We start from the raw sequence: 26,341 nt of genomic DNA, 5'->3' as shown, positions 1-26,341 counted from the left end.
AAGCTGAAACCCATTATAAATAAATGGTCCAATTTAATTGGGTTATAGCTTAAACATTCTATAGTCTGTAAAAAAATACAGTATGTCACTATAAAGAAAACATCAAAATGAAGGAAATGTAATCTAATCCTGATTAGATGATTTCAAATGGAAATGTTACCTTTTGGTGTGGTTATTCAAACAAGTATTTGAAAAATCATTAATGGATTTTACCTGCAATTTTCAACGTGAATTTTTTTCACTGCCTTGGATGGGATGAAAGATTCCCAGTTATTGATTTCCATAACTTCTATGCAGCCAGTAAAATTCTCCAATGGCCCAGAAATCTGACATGGAGGAAGAGAAGGAGGGAGGGGGAGAGAGAGAGAATATTTATATTATTTCTACAATATATTATTCTTGCTGTAAACTGGTCAGAATGTGCATTCAGATTGGGTGGCTGATTTATTCAACATATTGGTAGAAAGTAATTTAACTCTATTCATAAATACCATTCCAGAATTTAGCATAAAAGAATACTACCTGAGTACTACCTGAGTCAAAAGTCACTTGGAATCTGTAGATATCACTCTATGAATCACATATATGGATAAAGAAAAATTTTCATTATTATAGTGAATTACAGCTGGAGCAGAGGAGAAAAGCTAATATGTTCATCCTTCCCATCAGTGGATTACACTTTTGCATCTTTTGCCTATGTTCCTTCTTACTTTTTCTGACATTAGTTATCTTGCCCCACTCACAGCTCTTAACACATCAAGAAAAGGTTCTCTTTCTGTTATCAAAGGAAACACAGTAAACTGAATATTTGTGACATCCCACAGTCCTGATGCATTCTGTATAACTTTGTGTTCAGTTGTGTGGCCTATCCTCCTTAGGAATAACTTGGGCAAAAAAAGATTGCCAACAGGACCAAATCAAAAAAAAAAAAAAAAAAAAGAAAGAGGGCATTGGAAAGCATTTGTTTTAATGAACACATATAACCTCTTAAAGATAAACAGATATATGACTTTTCATTTCATTCACCATGAACATACTATTCCATTAATTATATATGTATATGAATTTACATTTATGTGAAAAAGAGAAGTTAATAAAAACTAAAAGGGGCACAGGTCAGATTTCAACAGATATGAGCATTTATTTCAGGTTCTGTATACTCTTATGCTCTTGATATTGTTAAAATTTTTAAGCTAAGATGGAACAAATTATGAGCAGGATAATTACTGAACTTATACACTTAAAATTGTCTACCTTGACTTTTGAATTAAAAAATGCACTATTTGCATTTTCAAGACTTAGTTTCTCATTAAATGTAATATTACAAAGGATGGAAGGGAGACTTTGTATTGTTTAGAAATTGTAGGGTGAATTTATTTCATCTTTTAACTTAGAGCCTTAGTTTAAAAACCTTTAAATATTTTCTTCCTCTTTCTGATGTTGGCTCAAACGTACTACAAATCCTCTCAACAAGTAACACTCTGTCAAGTGTCAAAAATGACTGGACTAGAAAACAAAACAATATTTCACACAGTAAGTTTACAATGAAGTCAGTTCATTGTAAGTAAAACAGAAATGTTTGGCTCTTACATGTTGTAGAAGGGAAAATATTCATTTGTAATTGTTAGCTTAAAGTTTTTATGGGTTTTATTAATCTTTTTGTTTTTTAAGTTTAATTTATATTTTCATTACGGTTAGACATGGACCTGGTTTTTATTTAAGATAATGTGTACATATGCCTCCCCTGAAACATTAGAAGCTTGTGAATTAATATACAGTTTACAATTAAAAATTAAAAAAAGTAAATGGTCTTGGAAAAATGCTATTGACAGAAATGGTTATGAATGTTTTACTTAGTTTAACACAGTTCAAAAATAGCATAATATATGTGCATATTTAAATATTTTCCTCTGTTCATGAAGATCCTTATTATTTATGAGGATGAAAAGTATGAAGAAAGTTATAGCTTTTTAAATGAATATGATGCAATGAGAAATGCTCTAAAAGAAAATGATTCTATGATCACTCGGTGAGATACATGATAGAATTCTATAATTCAAATCACATTCACATATTATGGATTAAAAGATAAATATTAATTTATTCACCCTGGACTTTGTTAGCAAGAAAAAAAATTCACAGCCTTTAAATCTGAATGAATTCAAAATTATTTGATTTCTTCTGTATTAACAGATTCAAAATTTCCAGTTCTTCCACACATTAACCTCTGGCACTCTTGTTCAGGATGAGTTAACTGGTTTCCAAACTCTCATGTAAATTTTTTTCACTTTGAATATGGAAATTTCATTTAGCAAAAAATAAGTCAAACTTGTACCCAGAAACACCAAATCTAAATAGTAAATTGTAATCACATGGTTTTTAGACAGTTTCTAATGTTGGGAACTTTACCCCCTTGAATTTGACTAACTTATAGTAATTTGGTTAGTTAGGTTTCTGGGACAGGATTTTTAAAAAGTAAAAGGGAAACACAAGATATATAATTGATACAAGTTACAATGTAACCATGTATAATAGATTCGTTAAGGACAAGAAATCATGAAAAATCACCTGTATATGAGATTACAGGAATGCTGTTCTTGCATGTTATCCCCCTTTCCATGAGAAAACATCTGTACTCACATATATTCCTGGGATTTCTCAAATCTGGTTTTTATTTTTGTTCAAGACAAATAAAAAAATAATGACCCCTAGTTACTTCTAAACAATGTAAAATGGCCACCACACATCATTAATATGATTCACAGTACTGAACAGTAATAATAACTGAGCTCTCATTTTTTTTAAATGTTTATTTGAGAGAAAGCGAGAGAGTGAGCATGAGCTGGGGATGGGCAAAGGGAGAGGGAAACAGAGAATTTGAAGCAGCCTCTGCTGAAGGTAGAGAGCCTGATGTGGGGCTTGAACTCACAAACTGTGAGATTGTAACCCAAGCTGAAGTCAGAAGCTTAAATAACTGAGCCACCCAGGTGCCCCGGCAGAATTCTCATTTTTTATTTCAAATTTGACTCAAAGTTATAAACATCTTCAACATATTCTCATTTTTTCTACCTCTATATGAACAGAAGAATATTTAATTTTATCTCTGGCATTTGATGGCCTTTACTCTCATTTCTTTTTTTTATTAATTTTTTAATGTTTATTTATTTTTGAGAGAGAGAGAGTGGGGGAGGGGCAGAAGGTGAGGGAGACACAGAATCCGAAGCAGGCGCCAGGCTCTGAGCTGTCAGCACAGAGCCTGACGTGGGGCTCAAACTCTTAAACTGAGAGATCATGACCTGAGCTGAAGACAGACACTTAATCAAATGAGCAACCCAGGTACCCCTTACTCTCATTTCTTTAAAGAGAGTTGAAGCCAATGAACTATCAATACTGTACAAATAAGTTTCTACATTAATATTCAATAGTAGATACATAAGGTGAGACAGCCTTCCTGGCTATCATTTAGATTGCATATACGATATTCCAAATTTATAAACAATTTAAAATAAAAAATGTACCATCTGAGTTTGGTTTTGAAATTTACATGCCTAAATATTTAACATCATGTGAAAAAAGTTATTAATTCCTTTTTGTCCTGATATAGTAGAAACACAATTACTTGAGGAGTATATGGATTCTTGGTTAACCTGCTATTAAGTGGTAATTTTAAGAGCTAGTTTCTCATTCTTCTTCATCAGTAGTTTATGAGTTTTCTATTTACAATGTTATTTATGTTTTTAAATGGATTTCTAATGTACCTCCTGTACCCATTTTGGCTGAATTCAAGAGATTTTTTAGATTAATGGATTTTGAAAACCAGTAAGTTTGGTTTGTAATCAATTAAATAATCAATTGGTAATAGAGAAACAGCTCCAATAGTTTCCTTTTTACTGTAGATTGTTTTATCAGTTACTTAAAATTTGTTTTTAAAGGTCTCATCTTAGGCACACTGTGGTAATTTCATACATCTGTGAGAAATATGAAAAAAAGATTATTTTTAAGCTAGCAATAGTAATTATTATTATGTTTCTGAACAAAGCTTCTACTGCTAAACTATTATTAAATCCCATATTAAATTCAAATCTGGTAGGATGGGAAAAGTTTTGAAGAATGTAACTTATGAAGAACATCCCTGTTAAACTGCCACATGGTCTATCCCCTCTGCTGCTACTGCTGCTGCTAGGATGTTTTCTGTTTTCCAAATCATGTGTCTCAATCCAGTTCTGGCACTCTTCATTCCCTTTCGCTGTTCCAAGGACCTTTTGGTATCATTTCCCTTAACAACCTCCTTTACCATTTCTTGTAATGTAGGTCTGATGTCTTTTCAGGTTTTCTTTCTTTTCTTTTTTTTAAGAAAATGTCTTTAATTTGTACTATTTTATTACAGTTTACTTAACTATTTTGAGAGCACTTGAAAATATTCCCTTGTCTTCTGGATTGCATTGCTTCTGATGAGAAGTCAGTGAAAATTCTCATTTTATTAGGTCTTATTGAGATTATTGCATTTATAAGTTGACATTTTTCATAAAATCCAGGCAAATTTGGTCAATATTTCTCCAAATATTTTTTTTCTCTCCTTTCTCCCTCCACCTTCTGGAACTCCTAATACACATATTTTAACCCCTTATTACATCCTACCACTTAGGATTTTCCATTACTTTTCTCTTTCTTTCAGTGTGGTTTCTATTACTATGTACTCAAGTTCAATGATTTTTTTTCTTTTGCAGAAATGTAATCTGTTGTTAAGCTAATACAGTTCAGATATTATATTTTTATCTTTGAAATTTCTGTTTATTAGTTGAATTTTTGTTTATATTTTTACTTGATTTTTAAATAGATTCCATTTTTCCCTCTTGTAGTACATGTTTTATTTGTTTTTAAGTTCATAATAGATGTTTTAAAGTTCTTGTATGCCAATTATAATCTCTATGATTTATTGAGATGTAATCATTTTTATCCTGATTGCGGTGCACAGTTCCCTGATTCTCTCCAGATCTAATTTTTTTTTTTTTTTATCGGATACTGGACATTGTTACATGTGTCTTTGTTGTGTGTTTTCCTACATAATTTATCCCAATTTTCTAACTGTTCATGATGGTAAGGAGAGTCTACCAGCAATTACTCATTCATGGCCAGAAACCCATATGCCTTTTCTTTTTTTATAGTGGTACTTCTACTTGATTTGTATCATAAAAATAATTAGTTCCCACTATCAAACTATTAGTACTATCCCTGATTTCATGCTCAATTTTCATACTCTTATCAATTTATTCCAATATTAGCTTTCAAATTTCTAAGCAACATGCTCATATTTTGGGGTATTAATTATTCAATTTCACAAATTTTTGGAGCCTAACTTTTCTATAATATCATATATGTATCATATGTAATAATTTTTTGGTTAAACAATCAGCATTACATTAACCATAATTTTAGTTGCATCACAGCTTTAACTTACATGTTTAATGCTTACATTATTCCTATGTAATAATTATTTGCAGTGGAACAATGCTATGGTTAATGATGGCAACATTTTCTTTCTTCCTTTTATTTATGTACTTTTTTATGCTCGACATCCCTATGACTTATTTATTTTATAACTGGAAGTTTGTACTCTTAATCCTCTTCACCTATTTTGTCTATCTTCCCAATCCCATCCCTCTATACTTAAGATACTATTTCTATTCTTTTGTTTGCTCATTTGTTTTAGTTTTTAGAGTTCACATAAAAGTGAAATCACATGTATTCATCTTTCTCTAACTTATTTTGTTTCACATAGTAACCTCTAGGCCAATCCATGTTGTAGCAAATGACATGACTACATTCTTTTTTTTTGTTTGTTTTTATGGCTAAGTGATATTCAAGTGTGTGTGTGTGTGTGTGTATGTCTGTACACACCAGGACACTTGGGTTTGCTTCCATACCTTGACTATTATAATACTGCTGCACTAAACAAAGAGGTGACTGTATCTTTTCAAATTAGTGACTTGTTTTCTTTGGGTAAACATATGGTATTCCTGTTTTTCATTTTTTTGAGGAACTTCCACACTATTTTCCACAGTGGTGTACCAATTTACGTTCCCACCAACAGTGCACAGAGGTTCCTTTTTCTTCACAATCTTGGCAATATTCATCACTTCTTGTGTTTTTGACAGTAGTCATTCCGACTTGTGCAAGGTAGTATCTTATTGTGGTTTTGATTTGCAATTCCCTAATGATTAGTGATACTGAGCATCTTTTCATATACCTCTTTTTTTTTTTTAATATTTTGAGAGAGAGAGAGCATGTGTGAGAGCAGGGGAGGGACAGAGAAAGTGGAAGAGAGAATCCCAAGCAGGCTCCACGCTTCTAGTAGAGAGTCTGATGCAGGGCTCGATCCCATGAACTTTGAGATCATGACCTGAGTCAAAATCAAGAGTTGGACACTTAACCAACAGAACCACCCAGACACCACTTTTCACGTATCTCTTGGCCATCTATGTCTTCTTGCAAAAACGTCTATTCAGTTCCTCTGACCATTTTCTAATTGGATAGCTGGGGGTTTTGGTGTTGAGTTGTATAAGTTCTGTATATATTTTGAATATCAACTTTTCACTGAATATTATCATTAGTATATATCTTCTCCAACTTAGTATATTGCCTTTTTGGTTTGCTGATGGTTTCCTTCACTGTGCAAAAGTTTTCATTTTTGGTGTAGTCCCAATTGTTTGTTTGTTTGTTTGTTTGTTTTGCTTTTCTTTCCCTTGCCTCAGGAGACATAGCTAGAAAAACACTGCTAAAGTAGATGTCTGAAAGACTATTGCCTAATTTTTTAAAGAAACTTTATGGTTTCAAGTGTCACATATAGGTCTTTAAGCCATTTGGGGTTTATATTTGTGTTTGAGTAAGAAAGTCGTCCATTTTTATTCTTTGGCATGTAGCTGTTCAGTTTTCTCAGCACCATTTATTGAAGAGAGTGTCTTTTTTCCACTGTATATTCTTGCTTCCTTTGTCATAAATTGACTATATAAGCATGAGTTTATTTCTAAGCTCTCTATCCTGTTCCACTGATCTATTTTTGTGCCAGTGCCATACTGTTTTTGATTAATACAGATTTGTAGTATATCTTGAAATTTGAGACTGTGATACCTCCAGTCTTTTTTTTTTTTTTTTTTTTTTTTTTTTCCTCAAGACTGCTTTGGCTATTCAGGGTCTTTTGTGATTTCATACAAATTTTAGAACTATTTCTTCTAGTTCTGTGAAAAATAATACTTTGGGTATTTTATAATAATATTTTGGGTATTTTGATGAAGATTGTATTGAATCTGTAGTTTGCTTTGGGCAGTATGAACATTTTAACAATATTAATTCTTCCAATCCATGAGCATAGTATACCGTTGTGTGTGTGTGTGTGTGTGTGTGTGTGTGTGTGTGTGTGTTATCTTTAATTTGTTTAATCAATGTTTTATAGTTTTCAGAGTATAAGTCTTTCACTTCCTTCATTAAACTTATTCCTAGTTATTTTATTCTTTTGGGTGCAACTATAAACAGGATTACATTCTTTTTTTTTAAAATACTTTTTTTAAAGTTATGTATTTTGAGACAGAGAGAGCAGAGGAGGGGCAGAGAGAAAGGGAGAGAGAGAGGGAGAGAGAGAGGGAGAGAGAGAATCCTGCCAGGCTCCATGCTGTCAGTGTGGAGCCCGACACCAGGCTCCAACCCACAAACCATGAGATCATGACCTGAACTGAAACCAAGAGTCGGATGTTTAACCGACTGAGCCACCCAGGTTCAGGGATTGTGTTCTTAATTTCTCTTTCTGCTACATCATTATTAGTGTATTTTCTTTCTTATGCAAACTTTTTAAACTGAATGTCATTATTGTGTTCTTTTTATTGGCTTAGGGTTCATGCTCTTATCATCCCCATACTCTTTGCTAGACATATAAATCCCTCCTCAATAATTCATATACTATGAAAATTTATTCAATTTTTCTTTTAATTTGATTTTTCACGATCTCTTCACTATCACATTTGAAATTTACTATACTGCTGTCCTGTGATAAATCCACTCTTACTTGGTTTTCATGTTACTCAAACTTAATTCACTCCTTTTTTGGTATATTCGTTGATAAAATAATCAAATTTGATCAGTATCAGCTTCAAATGGACAGAAGCAACTAAAAGCTCTAAAGCAACACAGGGCTGATATTGTGAAGTCTTATATTTGATAATGGCTAAAAAGGTAGAAAAGGGGTGAGGATATTGTGGTGACTTTGATGAATTACTTGTGGGGCATAGAGGAGAAAGGAGGGAAATAAAGAAGTAGAATCCTCGATGCTATGAATATTTGTTAAATTCCTACTATTTATTGGTTTGTCAAAAATCATTTTAAGGCTGGGTACTCTGAAAAATAATCAGTTAAGAAAAAGATGGAAATTGCTAGGAAGTACCTATTTCGAACATATGCAAGTGAATTCAGATGTTAACATTTAATGTTTCAGATGTTTAGCTGTTATTAGGATAAACACAAATTGGATGACAACTGTGTACTATATATAATGCCAACTGATAAATATGAGTCTAAACATCCTAAATGTGGGACTTTAGCAACATAATTACAAAACCACTACATAAAAATTGGAATCTCTCAGTCTACAAATTTCATAATACCTCTACCAATTTTATTGTAATATATTCAATAAATTATGTATACTCTGTAAAGATTGTGGGATTCATGTGGACACAATCTCTATGTAGAAGGAAAGAGAAAGTTGGTAAATTTCCCAGATAAGAATTAGATTTATATATTGGTTCAACAAATATTTATAAAGTATATCCTGTGTAGTGAGCACAGAGTCACCATATATGTTTACACAAATTTTGCACTGTCAAAAACACCGAGCTGATAGAGTGGAGTACAGCCTGATATTTAAACCACATTTTTTCCCTCCAATCTATCTTCCCAGAAATATCTGCTTTAAAAAAAAAACTGTCTAATTTAAACAAAGTCACCATAGAGTCCAGCAACTGTGAAGCTAGGCACTGTTGAAATATGATGTCAGTTAAAAAAATATGATAAATTTCAGTAAAAAATGGGAAGAGGACAATACAGTTTGATTAGTTTTTTCTTTTATAATTTTTTTATTAGAGACTAAATTTTTTAGAGCAGTTTTAGGTTCACAAAAAATTAAGAAATTTCCCATATACCCTCTGCTTCCCCCCCCACACACAGCTTCCCCAATTATCAATATCCCCCTGAAGAGTGGTACACTTGTTACAACTGATGAACCTACATTAACATATCATTATCATCCAAAGTCCATAGCTCACCTTAGGTTTCATTCTTGAGTGCCGTACATTATAGGAGTTTGGAAAAATGTATAATGATATATATCCATCACTATAGTATCACACAGAGTATTTTCACTGTCCTAATATTCCTCTATGCTCTGACTATTCATCCCCTCACATGTCCCCCAATCCTTGATAACCACCGATCTTTTTTCTGTCTCCAGAGTTTTGTCTTTCTCAACTATGTCACATAGCTGGAATCATACAGTATGCAGCCTTTCAGACTGGCTTCTTTCACTTAGTAATATGCATTTAAGGTTCTTCTATGTCTTTTTAAGCCATGACAGCTCATCTTAAACTGAATAATATCCCATTGTCCAGAAGTGCCACAGTTTATTTATTCATTTGTCTACCGCAGGACATCTCAGGTGCTTTCAAGTTTTGGCAATTATGAACAAGGGTACTATAAACATCCATATTCATGTTTAGAGTTTGATTTCTGATAATGACATAGTAACATATGCAGGTTTAGAGTTTGATTTCTGATAATGGCATAGTAACTGTTTGTGGAGATCAAACCTCTTATGAAAACAACTAAATAGAATAGAATTTATAGGAAAATCTGTTTGGAAACAATAAAGAACACTGAATATGTGTTTCTAAATTCTACTGGGTTTTACAGCCAACAGGGTTTTAGAGTTACCTAGAATTTACCTTGTGGACATCTTCATCAGTGGTGTTGATTGCTATTTCTTCACTACAGAAACTGTCAGAGAATGTCCTTGTATAAGGACACTGGAAAAAGATGAGCACATTTTCAACTGTTTTTTTCTAGTTTATTCTTTCTCTCAGCAAGGCCAAACATGCTCTGTTCCAAACACTGTAATGTCTACAGTACTTACTCACTTCCTAACCACTCAAAGACATCACTTTAATACAGTTATCTGTATGCCAAGGGATTTACCACGGATTTTCTTTTTTTTCCTACAGCAGCTTTATTGAGATATAATTCACATATCATAAAATTTACCCATTTAAAGAGTACAATTCCATGGTTTTAGTATAATCAGAATTAATCATTATCACAGCCAATTTTAGAATAGAGATATCACTCAAAAAAGAAACATCTATTCATTAGCAGTCTCTCTCCATTCTTTCTTCAATAGTAGATAACCACTAATCAACTTTGTATCTACAGATTTGCCTATTACTGACATTTCTTAAAAACAGGAACATAAAATGTGTGGTGTTTTGTGACTGGCTTCTTTCACTTAGTATAATGTTTTAAAAGTTCCTCCCTGTTGTAGTTATGCATCAGTACTTCATCCCTTTCATTGATGAATGATATTCTTTGACATGGATATATATTTTGTTTACCTATCCATAAATTAATGGCCTTTTTGGACTATTTCAGTGTTTTTTTATTTTTTCTGGATATTAAGAATACTTTTGTGTTTTATGTGGACACGTGTTTTAATTTCTCTTGGTTATAGGAGTGTGTTCATCTGTGTATGTGTGTGTGTGCGGGGGCGCGCGCGTGTGTGATTTAAGTGTTTCCTACTACAGCTGCTTCAGTATAAATCCTGGGGAGAGAGCTAGTAGCCAGGAGCTAATTTCCATGCTGAAATGATGCATCAAGATTACTCTTAATTGGAAACAATCTAAATGTCCATCTACAGGAGTCTGCTCAAGTGAACTGTTATATACCATTCCCGTTTGTGAAAAGGAAGTAGAAACATCTCCATATACTACGATGGAATGTGTAGTGGATGCTATGGTCCCCAGGTCTCCCATCAAGACCGAAGGATTCCTCTCCTCTTTTCAACTACTTAGGGTACTGCTGGCAGAAAAACTATGCCTTTCATCATTCTTTGGGAATTACTTTAGTCCAAGAGTATAGCCTCATCCAAGTTTTCTCCTCTTTCCTATGGTAGTTCGCATCCAATGACTAGTCAAAAAGGGACTATAAAAGCCCAGACTCCTCACCCCAACATCTGACAACTCTGAATGATCAGTCCAGCTGCAACTTGACAGGGGTTTCAAAAACCTGTATTGAGACTGCATCTCATCCCAATGCCTCCCTGCCCAGTCCTAATTCCTTCCTTTCCCTTCCCTTCCACAGACAGTAGTATCAATAGCACTCTCTAAACAACTTGTATGTTAATTTCCATCTCAGAGTCTGCTTTCCAGAGAATACAACTTGCAATTCAGTGATCACCAGACACACTGCTAGGCAGAAAAAGTAAAGTGAAAAATATATGCATATGATATTATTTAATAATGGAAGAATATGAATTTATATATTTGTATATGTTTGTATTTAATAATAAGTAAACCACAAAATATAAGGAAGAGGAAGGGAATAGGGCAGAGACAATGACAATGGAAAATGGATTTCTTAAATATTTCTTAAATATATCTTTAGGTATGGATTTGAGTTTGAAACCATGTAAACATATTATATAATTATAAAATGAAATACAAATTTAAAAAGCAATTTTTAAAACTCAGGAGTAAAATGAAATTAATGACTCTCTAACCTGTGTTTCTATTTGGTGGCATAAAACACATAACATAACTACTCTGATTTCTTTACTTTTTTTTAATGTTTATTTTTGAGAGAGAGAGAGAAGAACGCAAGTGGGGGAGGAATAGAGAAGAGAGGAAGACACAGAATCTGAAGCAAGCTCCAGGCTCTGAGCTGTCAGCACAGAGCCTGACATGGGGCTCGAACTCACAAACCACAAGATCATGACCTTAGCCGAAGTTGGACGCTTAACTGACTGAGCCACCCAGGCACCCCACTACTCTGATGAGTTTAAAACACAGTACTTTGAACATATATCTTCAGTGGAATCGTAAGGACAGAAAGAACCAAAACTATTAAACTGTTTTCAATAATATAAATTGGTGGTAGTGATAGAACATTATTCTACTAGATGTGTGTCCACTGCAGAATAAATCAAAAGTATATTATGACAGTCTCATTCACAACAGAGGTTTTATTGCATGTCTGGAAGGAGATGAACCGAAAACCATATATGAGAGTTCCTAACTGTGACTGCTATTATAATTATTAGCTTATGAGGTTTTTTACATTATAACAAAAAAATTTTTCCTAGTTTGGCCAGCGAAAAGCTAGGAAAAAATAGTGCAGTAGCAAAGAACAGTGATAGGTTCCATGCGTGATCTCTAAATACCACTTTATACCAAAAGGAGTCTGGATTCCTTGGAGAAATGCCTAATTATTCATCTGGGAAAATGTAAGAAACCATGGAAACTCTACAGTACAAAAAATTTAATTTCTACGACAAAATTTTGCTCAAAAAATAAAACTGACAAGGCAAGATAGAGGCATATTAACCAATCACATATGGATGTTAGTTGGTTAATTTTAAGCAAACTATTTTTAAAAGAAGGTTATAAAACAGGAAAATGTGAAAACTAACTGGATATGACAGTAAAAAAATATTATTACTTTTTAAATGTGATAATGCAATTACGGCTATCATTTTGAAGATTAGCTTACGGAAATCCATCTAGAAACATAAATAAAGTGTTCTGATGTCTGAGATAAGCTTCCAAAACATCTTTAAAAATGGAGGGTAGAGTACACATTTAATAGATGAAATATAGCTGTGTTTCTTATTTTCTGAAGCTACCAGTGAATTCATCACATTCTTTTTTTCTACTTTTGCATATGTTGGAAGTTTTATTTTAAAAAAAATCTATTTCTCCATAGGCACTCAATCACCACTTACACTTACTTGGCTTACTTCCCTACCATCACCACATCCCAAGCAGTTCTCTAGCTCTAATACACTGGTTTAAACTACTCAATTTGTTGCAAAATCTCTATTTCTTCTGATATTTTAATCTGTTTACTTCTTTTCTTATCTACTCTTCCTTTTAAAAATAGTAAGATCATTCAGCTGTACCCCTCTCTCTTCCTCACCACACTTCTCCCTCGTGCTCACCTTTTAAGTTCTTTCTCCCAACAGAAAATTCACCTTATGTCTGCCTAATTGAATTTTATTCTCTCAACCTCTACTCACTGATGAATTTACATATTTTTACATGAAAGGTAAATAATTGAATATTTTAGGAAATAAAATTTTGTGTTTCTATTTTAACACTGAAACTTTTCATATCACACCACCCACAACCATCAGAGTAGCCCAACAAAAGCAATTCTGTCTTGGTAAAAAGACTCAATAAAAAATAATATGAATAGCAATGATAATAAGATAAAAGTAGTAACTACTATCTATTGAGAACTATTATGCACTTATCTAACCTTCATAATAGTTTTATTATATAGATTCATCAGCATTTCAGTTTGCTATTTACTATTTGTGGTTTATTATCTCTATTACTGATGTTCTAAGAAGATTCCCTGGCATTATATTCATTTATGGATGGTCTTCAAACAAAGAAGATGACTTTGGGCCTTTCTTTGCATACCAGTTCCTATTTGGAAGAAGGCATCATGCCAGCTCGTTTCAGTTCCTCTCTCCCTCTCATTTTTCTGAGAACCCAACCACTCCAGAGGCATTCTAGCTTAAAACTACTATATACTGATGAACTTTCTCTGAAGTTGCCAAATTTCTGTATCTAGCTGAGTATAATATTCCAATATGGGACAAAGTACTTGGAAGTCCACCAGATGAAGATCTTAATCTACATCACAACTTAGCTCTTATCAATAATAAGAGTTATCAATAATAAGAAGTTACAAATGTAACTTCATTTCTCTGAGACCTTGCATGTGCTGTTTAATGGGTCCTAAATTTGCTTGGGAAACAGCTCTTTCAAACCTCATGAATCTCTGTTAAGTGTTGAAGGTTGGATAATTTGTCCAAGTCACAAACTTAGACAATGGCATCGCATAACTAGGCTAGATTTCAGGCCACTGAGCCCAGGGGGTCATGGTCTTCCTTACTTCCCTATACTAAGAATCCCTGGTCCTATTTGCTATCCTTTACCCATATGGACCTGGCATTACTGAGTTGTTCAAATACTGGGAATGATCATTTATTGACAGTTTCTTAACACTGTACACTTTTAACTCAAATGCTTTTAACAGGAGTTTTAATATTATTTTGGATCATTATGTGATCCTTGTGTTTCAAAACGATGGTAGGATACTGTGATATAATCTATGCCTTGTTTACTTCTGATGTTACAACCAGTAAAACTGCATTAAAATGTGGGGGAAAATGTGTCATACTGTCAAAATAGCATACATCAGCACTGCTATAGACTAAATGTGGCCTCCTCTAAATTCACATGTTGAAACCAAATCCCATGTAGAGGTTATTTGGAGGTAAGGTCCTTGGGAGGTGATTAGGTGATAAGGGCGGAGCTCTCATAAATGGGATCAGTGACCTTATGAAAGAGGTCCTAGAAAGATCCCTCAACGTTCTTACTAGGTGAGGATTCAACCAGAAGATGCCCATCAGTAGGCCCTCACTAGATACCGAATGTGCCAAAACCTTAATCTGGACTCCCCAGTCTTGCAACATATTTTCTTAGGACCATAAATTTGGCACCATTTCAAGTTGAAATTTAATTAGGTACCAATATGTCAATTCCAACATAACTTTATAATGGAAAACTATTTATTAAAAGTAATACCTTATGAAAGTTCAACGATAATTTAAGATACAAAAAATAAGTTATTTTATTTCAGTCTGAGTAATTAGGAGAATGCCAAATTAAATAGAAATTTGGTCTATAATATTGTTCGATATTAGATGACAGTTAATGGTTTTATAAAATAAATAATTAGGATCATGTTAGAAATAAAGTAAATCTTTTCCTTTAAATTTAAGATTTTATTTTGATTTTTTAATGAAAATAAGTGTTATTTAAAGGTATCTTAATTATTTTCATTTTAAAATCGAAAGTGAAGAAATTCTTTAAAAAACCTCAAATTAAATTTGCAACTCACTGATGCCCTAGTTTATAGCTGAAGGATTCCTGGAATAAAAAAGCATTTCTATCCATAAGAATGCAGAATATTGTAAAAGGCAGATCCTGTCTTTACCTTGAATTATAAAAGTAAAATATGTAGTTTTCTATCATTTGCAATGGTTACTTGAAGAAGTCAGAAATAAAAATTCAAGTTTAAGTCAAATGTTGCAGCTTCTCAGTTTTTTTCCTAGTCATAGTTCACTAAATACAAATTGTGTTTGAAAATGAGGGAGATTCTACTCTGTTGACACCAGTAACCAACTCATCTTCTAGTGTTCCTGTGACTTTAGACTGAGAATCAAGCTTGTCAGAAAAGAAGCCCATTTGGCAATTTTGCAGAATTGTCTCCATATACAGTCCAATAATGATAATACTTTTTGTCCTACATAATACTCTTCAGGTCATGGTATTACTTCAGAGTCCTATCTCTAATGTTAGCATATAGGTTGAACACATTTCAGAAAAAAGAATTATTTTATAGAAGATTTTAGAGTTTGAAAAAAATGTAAATGTTATAAAAATAACAGTAACCTTATGGCAACTTCTTATTTAAGAGAAATTTATCCCATCAAATTCCAAACCTTAAAATTAATGAAACAATTCACAAGCATGCCTCTACATTCCAGAATTAACAGAAATACCTTGTTACCCACTGTCCAGCAGTTGAAAATAATTTTGATAGCTTTTCCCAGACTTTGAAAGCATAAGAAGAAATCAGGCATATGAATGGGACACAATAGGCTGACCTTACCCCCACTCTGCACTAGCACATCACATACCCGCCTACACTGCTCCTCTCAAGTTTTTCATCATTCTCTGAGGTGACAGAATGGAGGAGAGAAGGATGTTTTTAAGTTAAAAGCATTCCGTTTATAGCACTCACATCTATTCTGAGAAAAGACTACATCCTCACATACTATGTTTGTCTGTATGTGGGGTAATCCAGTGTGCTGAAACCCAGTAATTCAAAGTTTTCCACATATTGAGTTGAATGAAGATTAATCCAGTTACATGACCATCCACAAGGATTTTAAGATAACCAACCAACAAAGAAAACAGACAAAAAATGAAACTAAGGGAATATTTTGTGATTTTTAAATTTTAGTCTATGTAAGTTTTATTTACAGTTATTCTGTACATTTAAGTGAGGTAAAAATGGAAAAAAAAATATTCAGACAGGGGTGCCAAGGTGGGTTCCGTCTGTCAAGCATCCAACTCTTGGTTTGGGCTCAGGTCATGATCTCATGGTTTGTGAGTATGAGCCTAGCGCTGGGTTCTGTACTGACAGTGCAGAGCCTGCTTGAGATTCTTATTCACAGATTCTAGAACTTTTTTCTTTTTCTCTTTTTAGTCATATATTTACCTATATTTTATCTATATCTGTGTCATATCTATACCTGTATCCATCACTGTAACTATCTAAGGCTAGTTAACAAATAACATCCATCTATCACCTAGTGTTAGCCTTTTCAAGGAGATCTGAGGAAGAATAATTTATATTTAATTCAAAGCATCTAAATATACAAATATAAAAAAATAGTTATTTGAGTCAATGGACTGTATAGTCAGTTGAAAGAGAAACAGACAGCAAACCATAAATAACTTATCAGATGATTAAGGATTTCTAGAGAAGAAAAAACATTGTTTTCCTTCTGAAAAATGGTATTAAATGTTTTCGGTAGAAAAATGTACTTTCAGCCCTATCCCTTTCTATTGAACTATCCCAATTTTCACGTAAACATGCTTCAATATCGTCCATCCTAAAGTAATATTCTTCCCCAATCCCTCTTGCCTCTTTAGCAACCTTCATGGTAGTTTCCAGCATAGGTGTTAATTCTATCTCCTCTACTTTCTGCATAATCATAAACAAATCTGTTAATGTATGAGTATATCTGTTTCTTTACTTATAAAATAACAATAATGCTTATACTCCTATGGTTATTATGGTACTTTAAAGTTCATACATGCAAAATATTTTAAAACAAGACCTGGACCTTAAGTGTTTGATATATGTTAGCTAGTACCCTGTAAACACTTAGAAATAAATTTTAAGAAAACTTGATATCCTCACTATCTTTATTGTTTTCCAATGTTGCTTCTCTCCACTATTCTATGTAATCATTTTCTTTTTTTTTTCTTTTTTTAACGTTTATTTATTTTTGAAAAACAGAGAGAGAGCAGGAGAGGGGAAGGGGCAGACAGAGGGAAGCACAGAATCCAAAGCAGGCTCCAGGTTCTGAACTGTCAGCACCTGTCAGCCAATGCGGGGCTTGAACCCACAAACCATGAAATCATGACCTGAGCTGAAGTCGTGCTTAACGGACTAGGCCACCCAGGTGCCCCTCTGCAACCATTTTCTAAGCCACCAGTGTTATCAACTCAAATGAATGCTTGTCTTTTCATCTTATCCTGTATTTTTCTCAATGTTTACACAGTATAAGTCCTTACCAAATATCTGTTGACTGACTGATTGGATGCATTATTTAATTACTTAAAATAGAATGGAAAAACAAAACCAATACAAACATATTTGTTATGGTCTGAATGTATGTGTCCCTCTAAAAGTCATATGCTGAAATCCTAATGTCCAATGTGATGGTATTTAGGAGACAGAGCGATTGGAAAGTGCTCAGGTCATTAGGATGAGGCTCTCCTGAATGGGACCCTAAAAAGAGATCCTACAGAATTGTCTAGGCCCTTCAACCATATGAGGATACAATGAGAAGTCTGTGCCCCAGAAGAGAACCCTCACCTGATCATGCTGGTACCCTGATCTCAGCCTTCCAACCTCCAGAATTGTGAAAAATGTATTTTATTATGCTTATAAGCTACTCACTCTGTACTCTTTTGCTATAGCAGCTGGGATGGACTAAGAAAATCAGTGCCAGGAAGTGAAGATGGTGCTGTAACAAATCCCTAAACCTGTGGAAGTGGCTTTGAATTGGGTAATGAATACAGGCTGGAAGAGTGTTGACATTTATAATAGCAAAAGCCTACATTGCCATGAAGGAACCATTAAAAGCAAGTCTGGTGAGGATTCAGAAAAAGAAAGCTATAGAGAGAGAGAGAGCTTTAGTCTTGTTAGAGAATATCTAAGTGGTGGTGAATATATTTCACATATATTGCTCATACTAGATGGACATGAATGAACATATTTCACATACTAGATGGACATGAATTTGGGGAGGGGGCAGAGTAGAATGCTACAGTCTGAATGTGTCCCTTCCAAATTCGTATGTTGAAATTCTTATGGCCAATGTGATAGTATTAGGAGCAACTTTGCGAGTTGCTATTCCTTTGGGAGGACCAAGCCCTCATGAAGGGGATTAGTGCTTTTATTAAAAGCAAACAACAAACAAACAAACAAACAAACACAAAAACCCCACAAAGTTCTTTAGCCCCTTCTGCCATTTGAGAGAAGTCTGGCCCAGATGAGGGCTGTCATCTGACCACACTAACACCTGATCTCAGACTTCCAGCCTCCAGAATTGTTAGAAATAAATCTGTGTTGTTTATAAACTGTCTAATCTGTAGAATTTTGTTATAGCAGCTCAAACAGACATTTCTTTACTCATTTTTTAAGATACAGTTCTTTCATCTGGATAGAAGAAAAAGGAACAGAAAAATAACAATTTTAAGAACAAATTTATTTTGTCCTTTGAAAAAACAGATTTTTATTTTATAATTTTATAATTCTTCCTCCTCCAATCTTCTCTCCTTACTCAACTTCCTCCAAAGTTGTTCATTTCCACTAATTACACAATGCTCTCATGGTTTTTACTCAGGTCCTACAGGAAAAAAAATTTTTTTCTCTAGATTTTATTCTCCAACTACTTATCTAGCATTAGATTCACTAGAAAGTGTGCTATGAGCTTGGACAGATGGCTGAACAAGACAGATCTCTGCCCTAAACTGGCTCCCAGTATAGGCCAGAAGATAAATATGCAAACAAATATTTATAATATAATGTGGCCAGGTGCTTCATGAAGATAGGGGCTTGGTCTGCCCTCTTTCTGAATTATTCCTGGCACATAATCTTAGAATAAATGTTATATAATATTCTAGTAGTGGTATGCACCAGTCTGAGCAATAGTAGGTAAAACTCAGCTGGAAATGGGAAACTTTATGAGCTTTTGAGTTCAAATGCCCTAGGACTTGAACTTTATATATATTTCATATGAGTCTTGTGCTAACTGTGAGAGGTCTCTGCCTTATTAGATATTTTGGCTTTTTAAAATATCTTTCTCCATGACTACCTGCGCGTCTTCTAGAGTAGACATTTGAAAATCCTGGGAAAAAGAGGCAATGTGATCAATTTGAGGGACCTTCTTATCACCTGGTTGAAACAGATCTGGTGTGATTTCAAGGGCATGAGGAAAATCTCAAAAACAAACAAGAAAATTTCCCTCTAGGCTTGCTGATGCCAGAAACCTCACCCTCTGAGATTTATTCTTTTGGATGAAGGCTTTTAGCTCATTGAAGTGTAACTATCCCCAGGAGAAGAAGCATATTAAATTATCAAACATTTAACAACTTGCTATAATTGCTTTGATGAGATTCGCTCCTGAGAACACATATTGATCAGAAGAAGCTAGTAAAAGTGCAGGGATATTGGGCCTGGAGAGACACCACTACCAGGGAAAAAAGGGGCTAAGACAGAGGGTGCCCAAGACAGCCAGCTGGGAAGTTGTCCCTGCCAAGTGGTTTTGCTCTTGCCTGCAATCTAGCTTTTCCAGCCTGATGGGACAGGGGTAACATCTGTGCTAGGGCTGTCAGAGTCCCACAGGTGCAGACAATCTAGTTTATTAGAAGTGAATTTGTAAATACAGAGAAAAGCAACTGGCACTTGGAGCCACTAGAGATTAGCAACAGTAATGAAACAGGCAAAGACTTGCCTGAACACTGCTTTTATTGGTAGCACAAAACAGTCCCTCAAAACAGCTTAAAAGCACGAAATTCTTACCAAAAAACAACCAAAATAATAGAGTTCAGTTTATAATATGAGGTTTCCTTGATATGTCGGAAAGCAAAAATCTAATATTTAGGGTATTGGATATATAGTAATGACGTCCTGATTTATTTGAGAAAACTCTGGCAGGGATAGAAGCAAGCAGCTTCAGTCAATGTCAAACATAAACAATCACATACTCTTTCGGGAAAATATAAAATAAATCACAGTTTTATGCAAACAGAGACCCTTATTTTAAAGTAAGTTCCACAGTGATTAGTTCAGCAAAGCCAGAAAAGACTTATTAGCACCATCACCATCAGCACTATTTGGCATTTCTTATTATTAACTTTAAGTTTTTAGCTTTAGATTTTATATAGGGCATTTATGTTCTAATCTTATATGCTATATATTGATTCTGCAGGTGGGCGAGTGAAAGTGAAGACAGAACCTTAAGTTCACAGTTTGTTTCCTTATAAGTCAAAAAGAAGCTTTAAACTAGGTGTTTTCTTTCAGCTTTATTTATCTATGATGCATGAGTTAAGCATTTGGAAAAATAGTCATGATTTTCTCAACTTCACGTTCCACCTACATTGCTTCACCTCTTTTTGTAACATTCTACTTTTTTCCCTTAATTTGAGATATAATAATAAAATTGACATTTTCAAATTTCCCAGTAAGTAAACTACCTCCATATTCCATGTAGACAAATTTGGAACTCCCTGAGAAATACATGTTGTATATCATTAAAGGCACTACCATTTTTATCACTAAATCCACTAAAATATGCACATCTATGAATATATTTAGTATAATTATATAAATAATACTATCTATGTATAATTCAATGCTTAATTATAATTGTACCACGTACATAATCATCAAAACCTTTTATATTTTATTTACTTATATATCAGAGAAGGAAGAAATATATTCTAATGAGTTAAAATGTAGGCACCACTTTTCCAGAAGATTTCTTAATATGGTTTCTTAGCCTTCACTCATTTACAAACTGCCTTGTGATTGTTGCTATAGCTGGAAAGCTCCTGTATTACTCTTTGCTTCATATGTTTCTTTATTTTTTTTTAATTTTTTTTTCAACGTTTATTTATTTTTGGGACAGAGAGAGACAGAGCATGAACGGGGGAGGGGCAGAGACAGAGGGAGACACAGAATCGGAAACAGGCTCCAGGCTCTGAGCCATCAGCCCAGAGCCTGACGCGGGGCTCGAACCTCGGGGCTCGCGAGATCGTGACCTGGCTGAAGTCGGATGCTTAACCGACTGCGCCACCCAGGCGCCCCCATATGTTTCTTTAAAACAACTTAGGACCAACACTGCTATCCACTCTTAGTGTGTCCTAAGAAAAAAAAAACCTCAAGAATCACAACTTTGGCTGTAAGTGCTATCAAACCACACCAAAATGAATTTATAATTAAAAATAAAATAAAACAAAATTTGTCCATACACTGCCCAAAATTATCTCACACATGGGGAAACACAGAAGCAGTCTGTATATAAATTAATTAAGAGCATGGACTTTGGAGTTAACTGCCCAAGTTTAAGTTTGCACCCTACTGCTTAGCCGTTGTTTCTCTATTCTTCAGTTTCCTCATTAGCGAAATGATAATAATAAAATTATCTACAATACAGGGTTCTTGTAAGAATTAAGACATAACAAGTATAAAAATTCAGGATAGTTTCACACAGTGCATGATACATACATGTTTTTTATGCTAATTTTTACTATATACAAAGTAATCTTGGGTGTTTGTACTCCCTGATTTTTTTCCATGCAAGCATTGCTTCAATATTAGCTCTTAGGTTGAGACTGAAGACCAGATTATTTGATCCAAATCCAAGCCCCCAACAGAGTTGCTAAAGCTTCTAAATAAGTCTAAATCACTTTCCTGAGCAGTATATTTCCTGGGAGAATCTAACTTATTGTTCTGAGCATACATTAATCAATTCAAACTTTAATTCAAATATTAGTTACCGAGTGGCTACTGTGCACAGCACAGAAGATATTAGGGGGATACAAAGATGAGTCAGGCAGAGCTCTTCCCTGGGAGAGTTAACAAATAACATCTATACAATTAACAAGTGACAGGAGAGGTCCACACTCTCTGATGCTGCCTCTGGAGTTCTGTGAGATGTGAGGCAATTCTCAGCTTAGGGGATCTGAAAAGTATTTGATCAGAGAGATTTAAGGTGCCAAGAACTCTGCAAAACACTTCAAGTGCATTCCTCATTGACTTCTGACCATATTCTTATAAATTTCCTTTTTTTTTTTTTTCTTTTGCAAAAGTACTAACTGAAGCATAGTTAAGTGAAGTTTGGTCCCAGATCCAACACTACAGCATGTTATTACATTTATGTTATTTAAATACCTGTTATTAAAAAAAAAGAAAAGAAAAAGCTGTATGTAGGGCTTGGAATTACTGTTTCAGTTGTGTTCCGTCTCATTTGCTGGCTTGTCATTTGAATGCTATTTACTCTAGTAATTTATTTCTTTAGAAAATTACATGGCATACTGGTATCCCAAAATTACTTAGCCTCTTCCTCCTGAAGCAGCTTATACATTAGGAGAATGAATTTAATTAAATGTAGAATAATTATATTTCTGAATATTTAAAGCATAGTTCAAAACAACCAAGGTGAATATTCTTATTCTTAGCCTAAATAATACACTTTAAATTTTACATTCCCCAGTCTTAAATGCTGGTCCTTTTTACATCTTCATCTGCTGGACAATTTCACTTGATCAGAAAATAGGTGTTTCTGCAGAGGCTTTAGTTCTGGTGTAGAGATGACACAATTACCCAGTGTTTGCCAAATACGTGCAGTTCTGAAGTAGTGGGAGACATTGTTATACAGAATGATTTGGGGGATGGAATTGTCTCCATATTGTCAAAATCTGTTCCAACATAATATCCTTTTTTCTTTTCCTATTGTAACTACAGCTTCTGCGGCCCTGTGCAGAGTCAGGTGAGCTGTGGAAAATCTGTCAGGTGAACAAGCTTAATTAGCCCAGAATAGTTCTTCACCATTCCTAAATCCAAGCCCTAAAGACAGATATGATTAAAGTCTATAAAAAATAAAAATGTACTTAAAATGCTATTTTGAGGCTCATTAAACTTGAATTAGTCAACATCTATTTCTGGGGGCAGAATTAATTTGCATTTATTCCATGGTTCTCTTTGGCCAATTAATATTTGGGTGATTACATTAAATAACTTGAATCAAAACAAAATAATTGAAATATGTACTGAAAAAAGTACATTTAAAAAATGAGAAATGAGATTGAAAATAATTAGAATTCAGATTCTGGTCATTTGTTTCTTATGACAGAATAATATACACAATTCCCCCAGAGAATATGATATATACTGAATTAAAGTTTAAAAAAAAAACAAAAAATGAAATAAACAAAAAAACTTTAAGGGGGGGGGGCTTTGCTTCCAGCTTAAAGAGACCATAATTAAACTCTAATTGCCAAATAAATTAAGGTGATATGAAACAAATGATACTTATTTTTCATCTAAAAAGGCTCCAAAAAAATGCCTATTCTTCTTTGTCATCAGGCATTTCTCCAAAATATCTCTTCAAGGTTCTGGAAAAAAATGTATAGAATGCTCCTAAACTCTCAGGCATATCTGAGTAATTCAACCTTTTTCTAATTTCATAGTACTGAAGGAAGGGATGTGTTTGAACTTAATTTTGAAAGCTTGTTGGGAAGGGAAATGGAGTATAGGTCAGGGCTAAGAGTTCTGATTCCTGTTATATAACAGTGAGGTCAGCAAACATTTCCCAAAAAGGGACAGAGTAAATATTTTAGGCCACGAGTGACATTTGATCTCTGTAATTGAGACTCTGCCCCTGTAGTGTGCAAGCAGCCCTAGACAATACAGAGACAAGTGGGTGTGGCTGTGCTCCAATAAAACTGGAATTTGAAAACAGGTGGCAGGTCAGATTTGGCTGCAGTTTGCTGACTGCTGATCTAGGGTAATGCCAAGACTGATGAGGAAAACCTGGTCAGGAGGAATATTTTCCATCAGTTTTTCCAGTGAAGCTGTGTTCTATACAGCTTTAATTTTATGTATATAAAGCTGAGACTGAAGAAACTGATGGAAATTTCTAAAAGGTCTGATGGGATCCTCAGGCCTTCTGCTGACCAGAGTAGTAGCATCTTATCTGTCACTGGATAAAGATGCTGATCTCCTTATTGAACATCCTGTCTCTAACAAATTTTTTATTACCCTTTAGGAAAGCTAAATCCGTTTGATTTCCCCAGGTGGGGTCTATTCTGTATCTGTACCTCTGTCATCTGCATCTGCAACAGACATTTGTGCATTAATACTTGCAAACGGACAGAGATTATTTAGTCAGCATCTCAATGTCTCTTTCATGAGAGAGTGCCAGTCACTTACGATGCTTCAGACCTCTACCTTGTAGGTTGAAACTAATTGGAAGTGCTAAAGCTTGGTGGAAAACATGGTATTAAAATGCATCAAAAAAGAGAGCAATTTAAATAACTCACTGATGTGCTCTGGTATAAATATTAGGCATGCAATTCCTTCCGAGGAGTGAGGTTTGAATGGCCTCAAGTAGGACCTTCTAGTCCAGGATTATTCAATATCTATTCCCAAACTACCCAATCTCAGATCTCACGATGAAGAACTTTCCCATTATTTCTATATTAGCTATGAAGGGAATTAATTTACTTTAGCTAGAATATTGTAATTTGGCTCTCACTCTCCAGGGTCAATTTCACAAACCAAGTAATATGGTATATGGTATATATCCATGCAGATAAAAGTAATCTGGGGTCATGTTGCATTGATACAATATTCAAAGTAAACCAAGAATTTGATGTCAGAGATGGAAACTGAAGAAATTCATAGTTGAGAGTAGGCAAAGTGGTGACAGTGAAGACAATACCACATGTCAAATCAGGAAAAGAATCAAATCCTAACTAGCTGCATGGTTACTGAAATCAATGGCCAAGTGAGTCTAGTGCCTTTAAGGATAAAGAGCAGCCATGATTTTGCCAGCAAAAAAAGAATTATGTATGATTTTCCCTTTTATACAATATCTTATCATTCTACATTAGTGGGCAGAGGATGAAGAATCACAATATTGGAGGGATTTAAGATAAAATAATTGTGCTCTAGCCTTGTTATTCCTAGACTTCTAGATGAGATAGACAAAGTTTCCAAAAACATTAGGAGGTTGTTAACTTATTGAAGGAAAAGAATCTTATTTTACCCAGGAATGATGAAAACTGGCACCTGTCTATTAATCAATGTTTGGAAACCATTAACCTAAATCTGAATGTCATTCTGATATTTGAATCACTCTGGTAAACTCATTGCAAAATTATTTTCTGGCCTACACTTGAATTTCTCCAGTAACGGAAACATTTTAACACTTGAAATATCACATTTTTTTTTTAGATTCTAAAGAGAATTTCTACTTTGCACTGAAATTGATCTACCTGTAACCACACCATTGGTCTGTTGGGCTTTCTATTACAAAATACCAAAGCCAAAATACTGGTTGACTTAAATAACAGAAATTTATTTTTTCACACCTATAGAAGCTAGTAAGTCCAAGATCAATTGCTAGTCAATTCAGTTTCTGGTGAGAGCTCTCTTCTTGGCTTGCAGAGGGTCACCTTATTACTATGTCCTCAAATGGCAGAAGGAGCTCTAAGCTCTTCTTATAAGGGCACCAGCCTATTGGATTAGGATTCCATCCTTATTACTTCATTTAACCTTTATCACACCTTATCACAGTCTCTATCTCCAAATATAAGCACAGTGGGGGTTGCAGTTTCAATATATGAATTTTAGGAAGACTCATTTAGTCCATAACCATCCTTATTCTGCCTCATATTACCATGTAAAATAAGTCTCATGTCTTTTTCATACATCAACTCTACAAACATCTGAAAATGATTTTGAATTTTCTGTAGCCCCACTAAATTTTCTCAAATGACTTCAAGTCTTATCAATATTTTGGACCATTCTTTGAATATGGGCCAAAAGATCTTTATCACTGTTTCAAAAGGGGTAACCAGAACATTTATAATGTAAGCACATTTACTTAGTCTCAGCAAGAACCTTTAGTGTCATTATTCTAATT

General features: G+C 34.1%; 1 protein-coding gene across 1 annotated transcript in view; it reads right to left on the bottom strand.

Annotated features, from left to right (window-relative positions):
* The window catches only part of EYS (eyes shut homolog), a 1,591,614-nt gene that overhangs the window by 514,453 nt on the left and 1,050,820 nt on the right, over window positions 1-26,341 (bottom strand). Inside the window, exon 28 of the mRNA XM_053222617.1 lies at window positions 214-326. Within this exon, the coding sequence (XP_053078592.1) occupies window positions 214-326 (113 nt within the window). The remainder of the gene's footprint in view (window positions 1-213; window positions 327-26,341) is intronic.

This window comes from Acinonyx jubatus, chromosome B2 (genome assembly GCF_027475565.1).
Source record: "Acinonyx jubatus isolate Ajub_Pintada_27869175 chromosome B2, VMU_Ajub_asm_v1.0, whole genome shotgun sequence".
NCBI classification, from domain to species: Eukaryota; Metazoa; Chordata; class Mammalia; order Carnivora; family Felidae; genus Acinonyx; species Acinonyx jubatus.
Note: the sequence above shows the minus strand (reverse complement) of the source record. Positions and strands in the feature narration are given on the sequence as shown.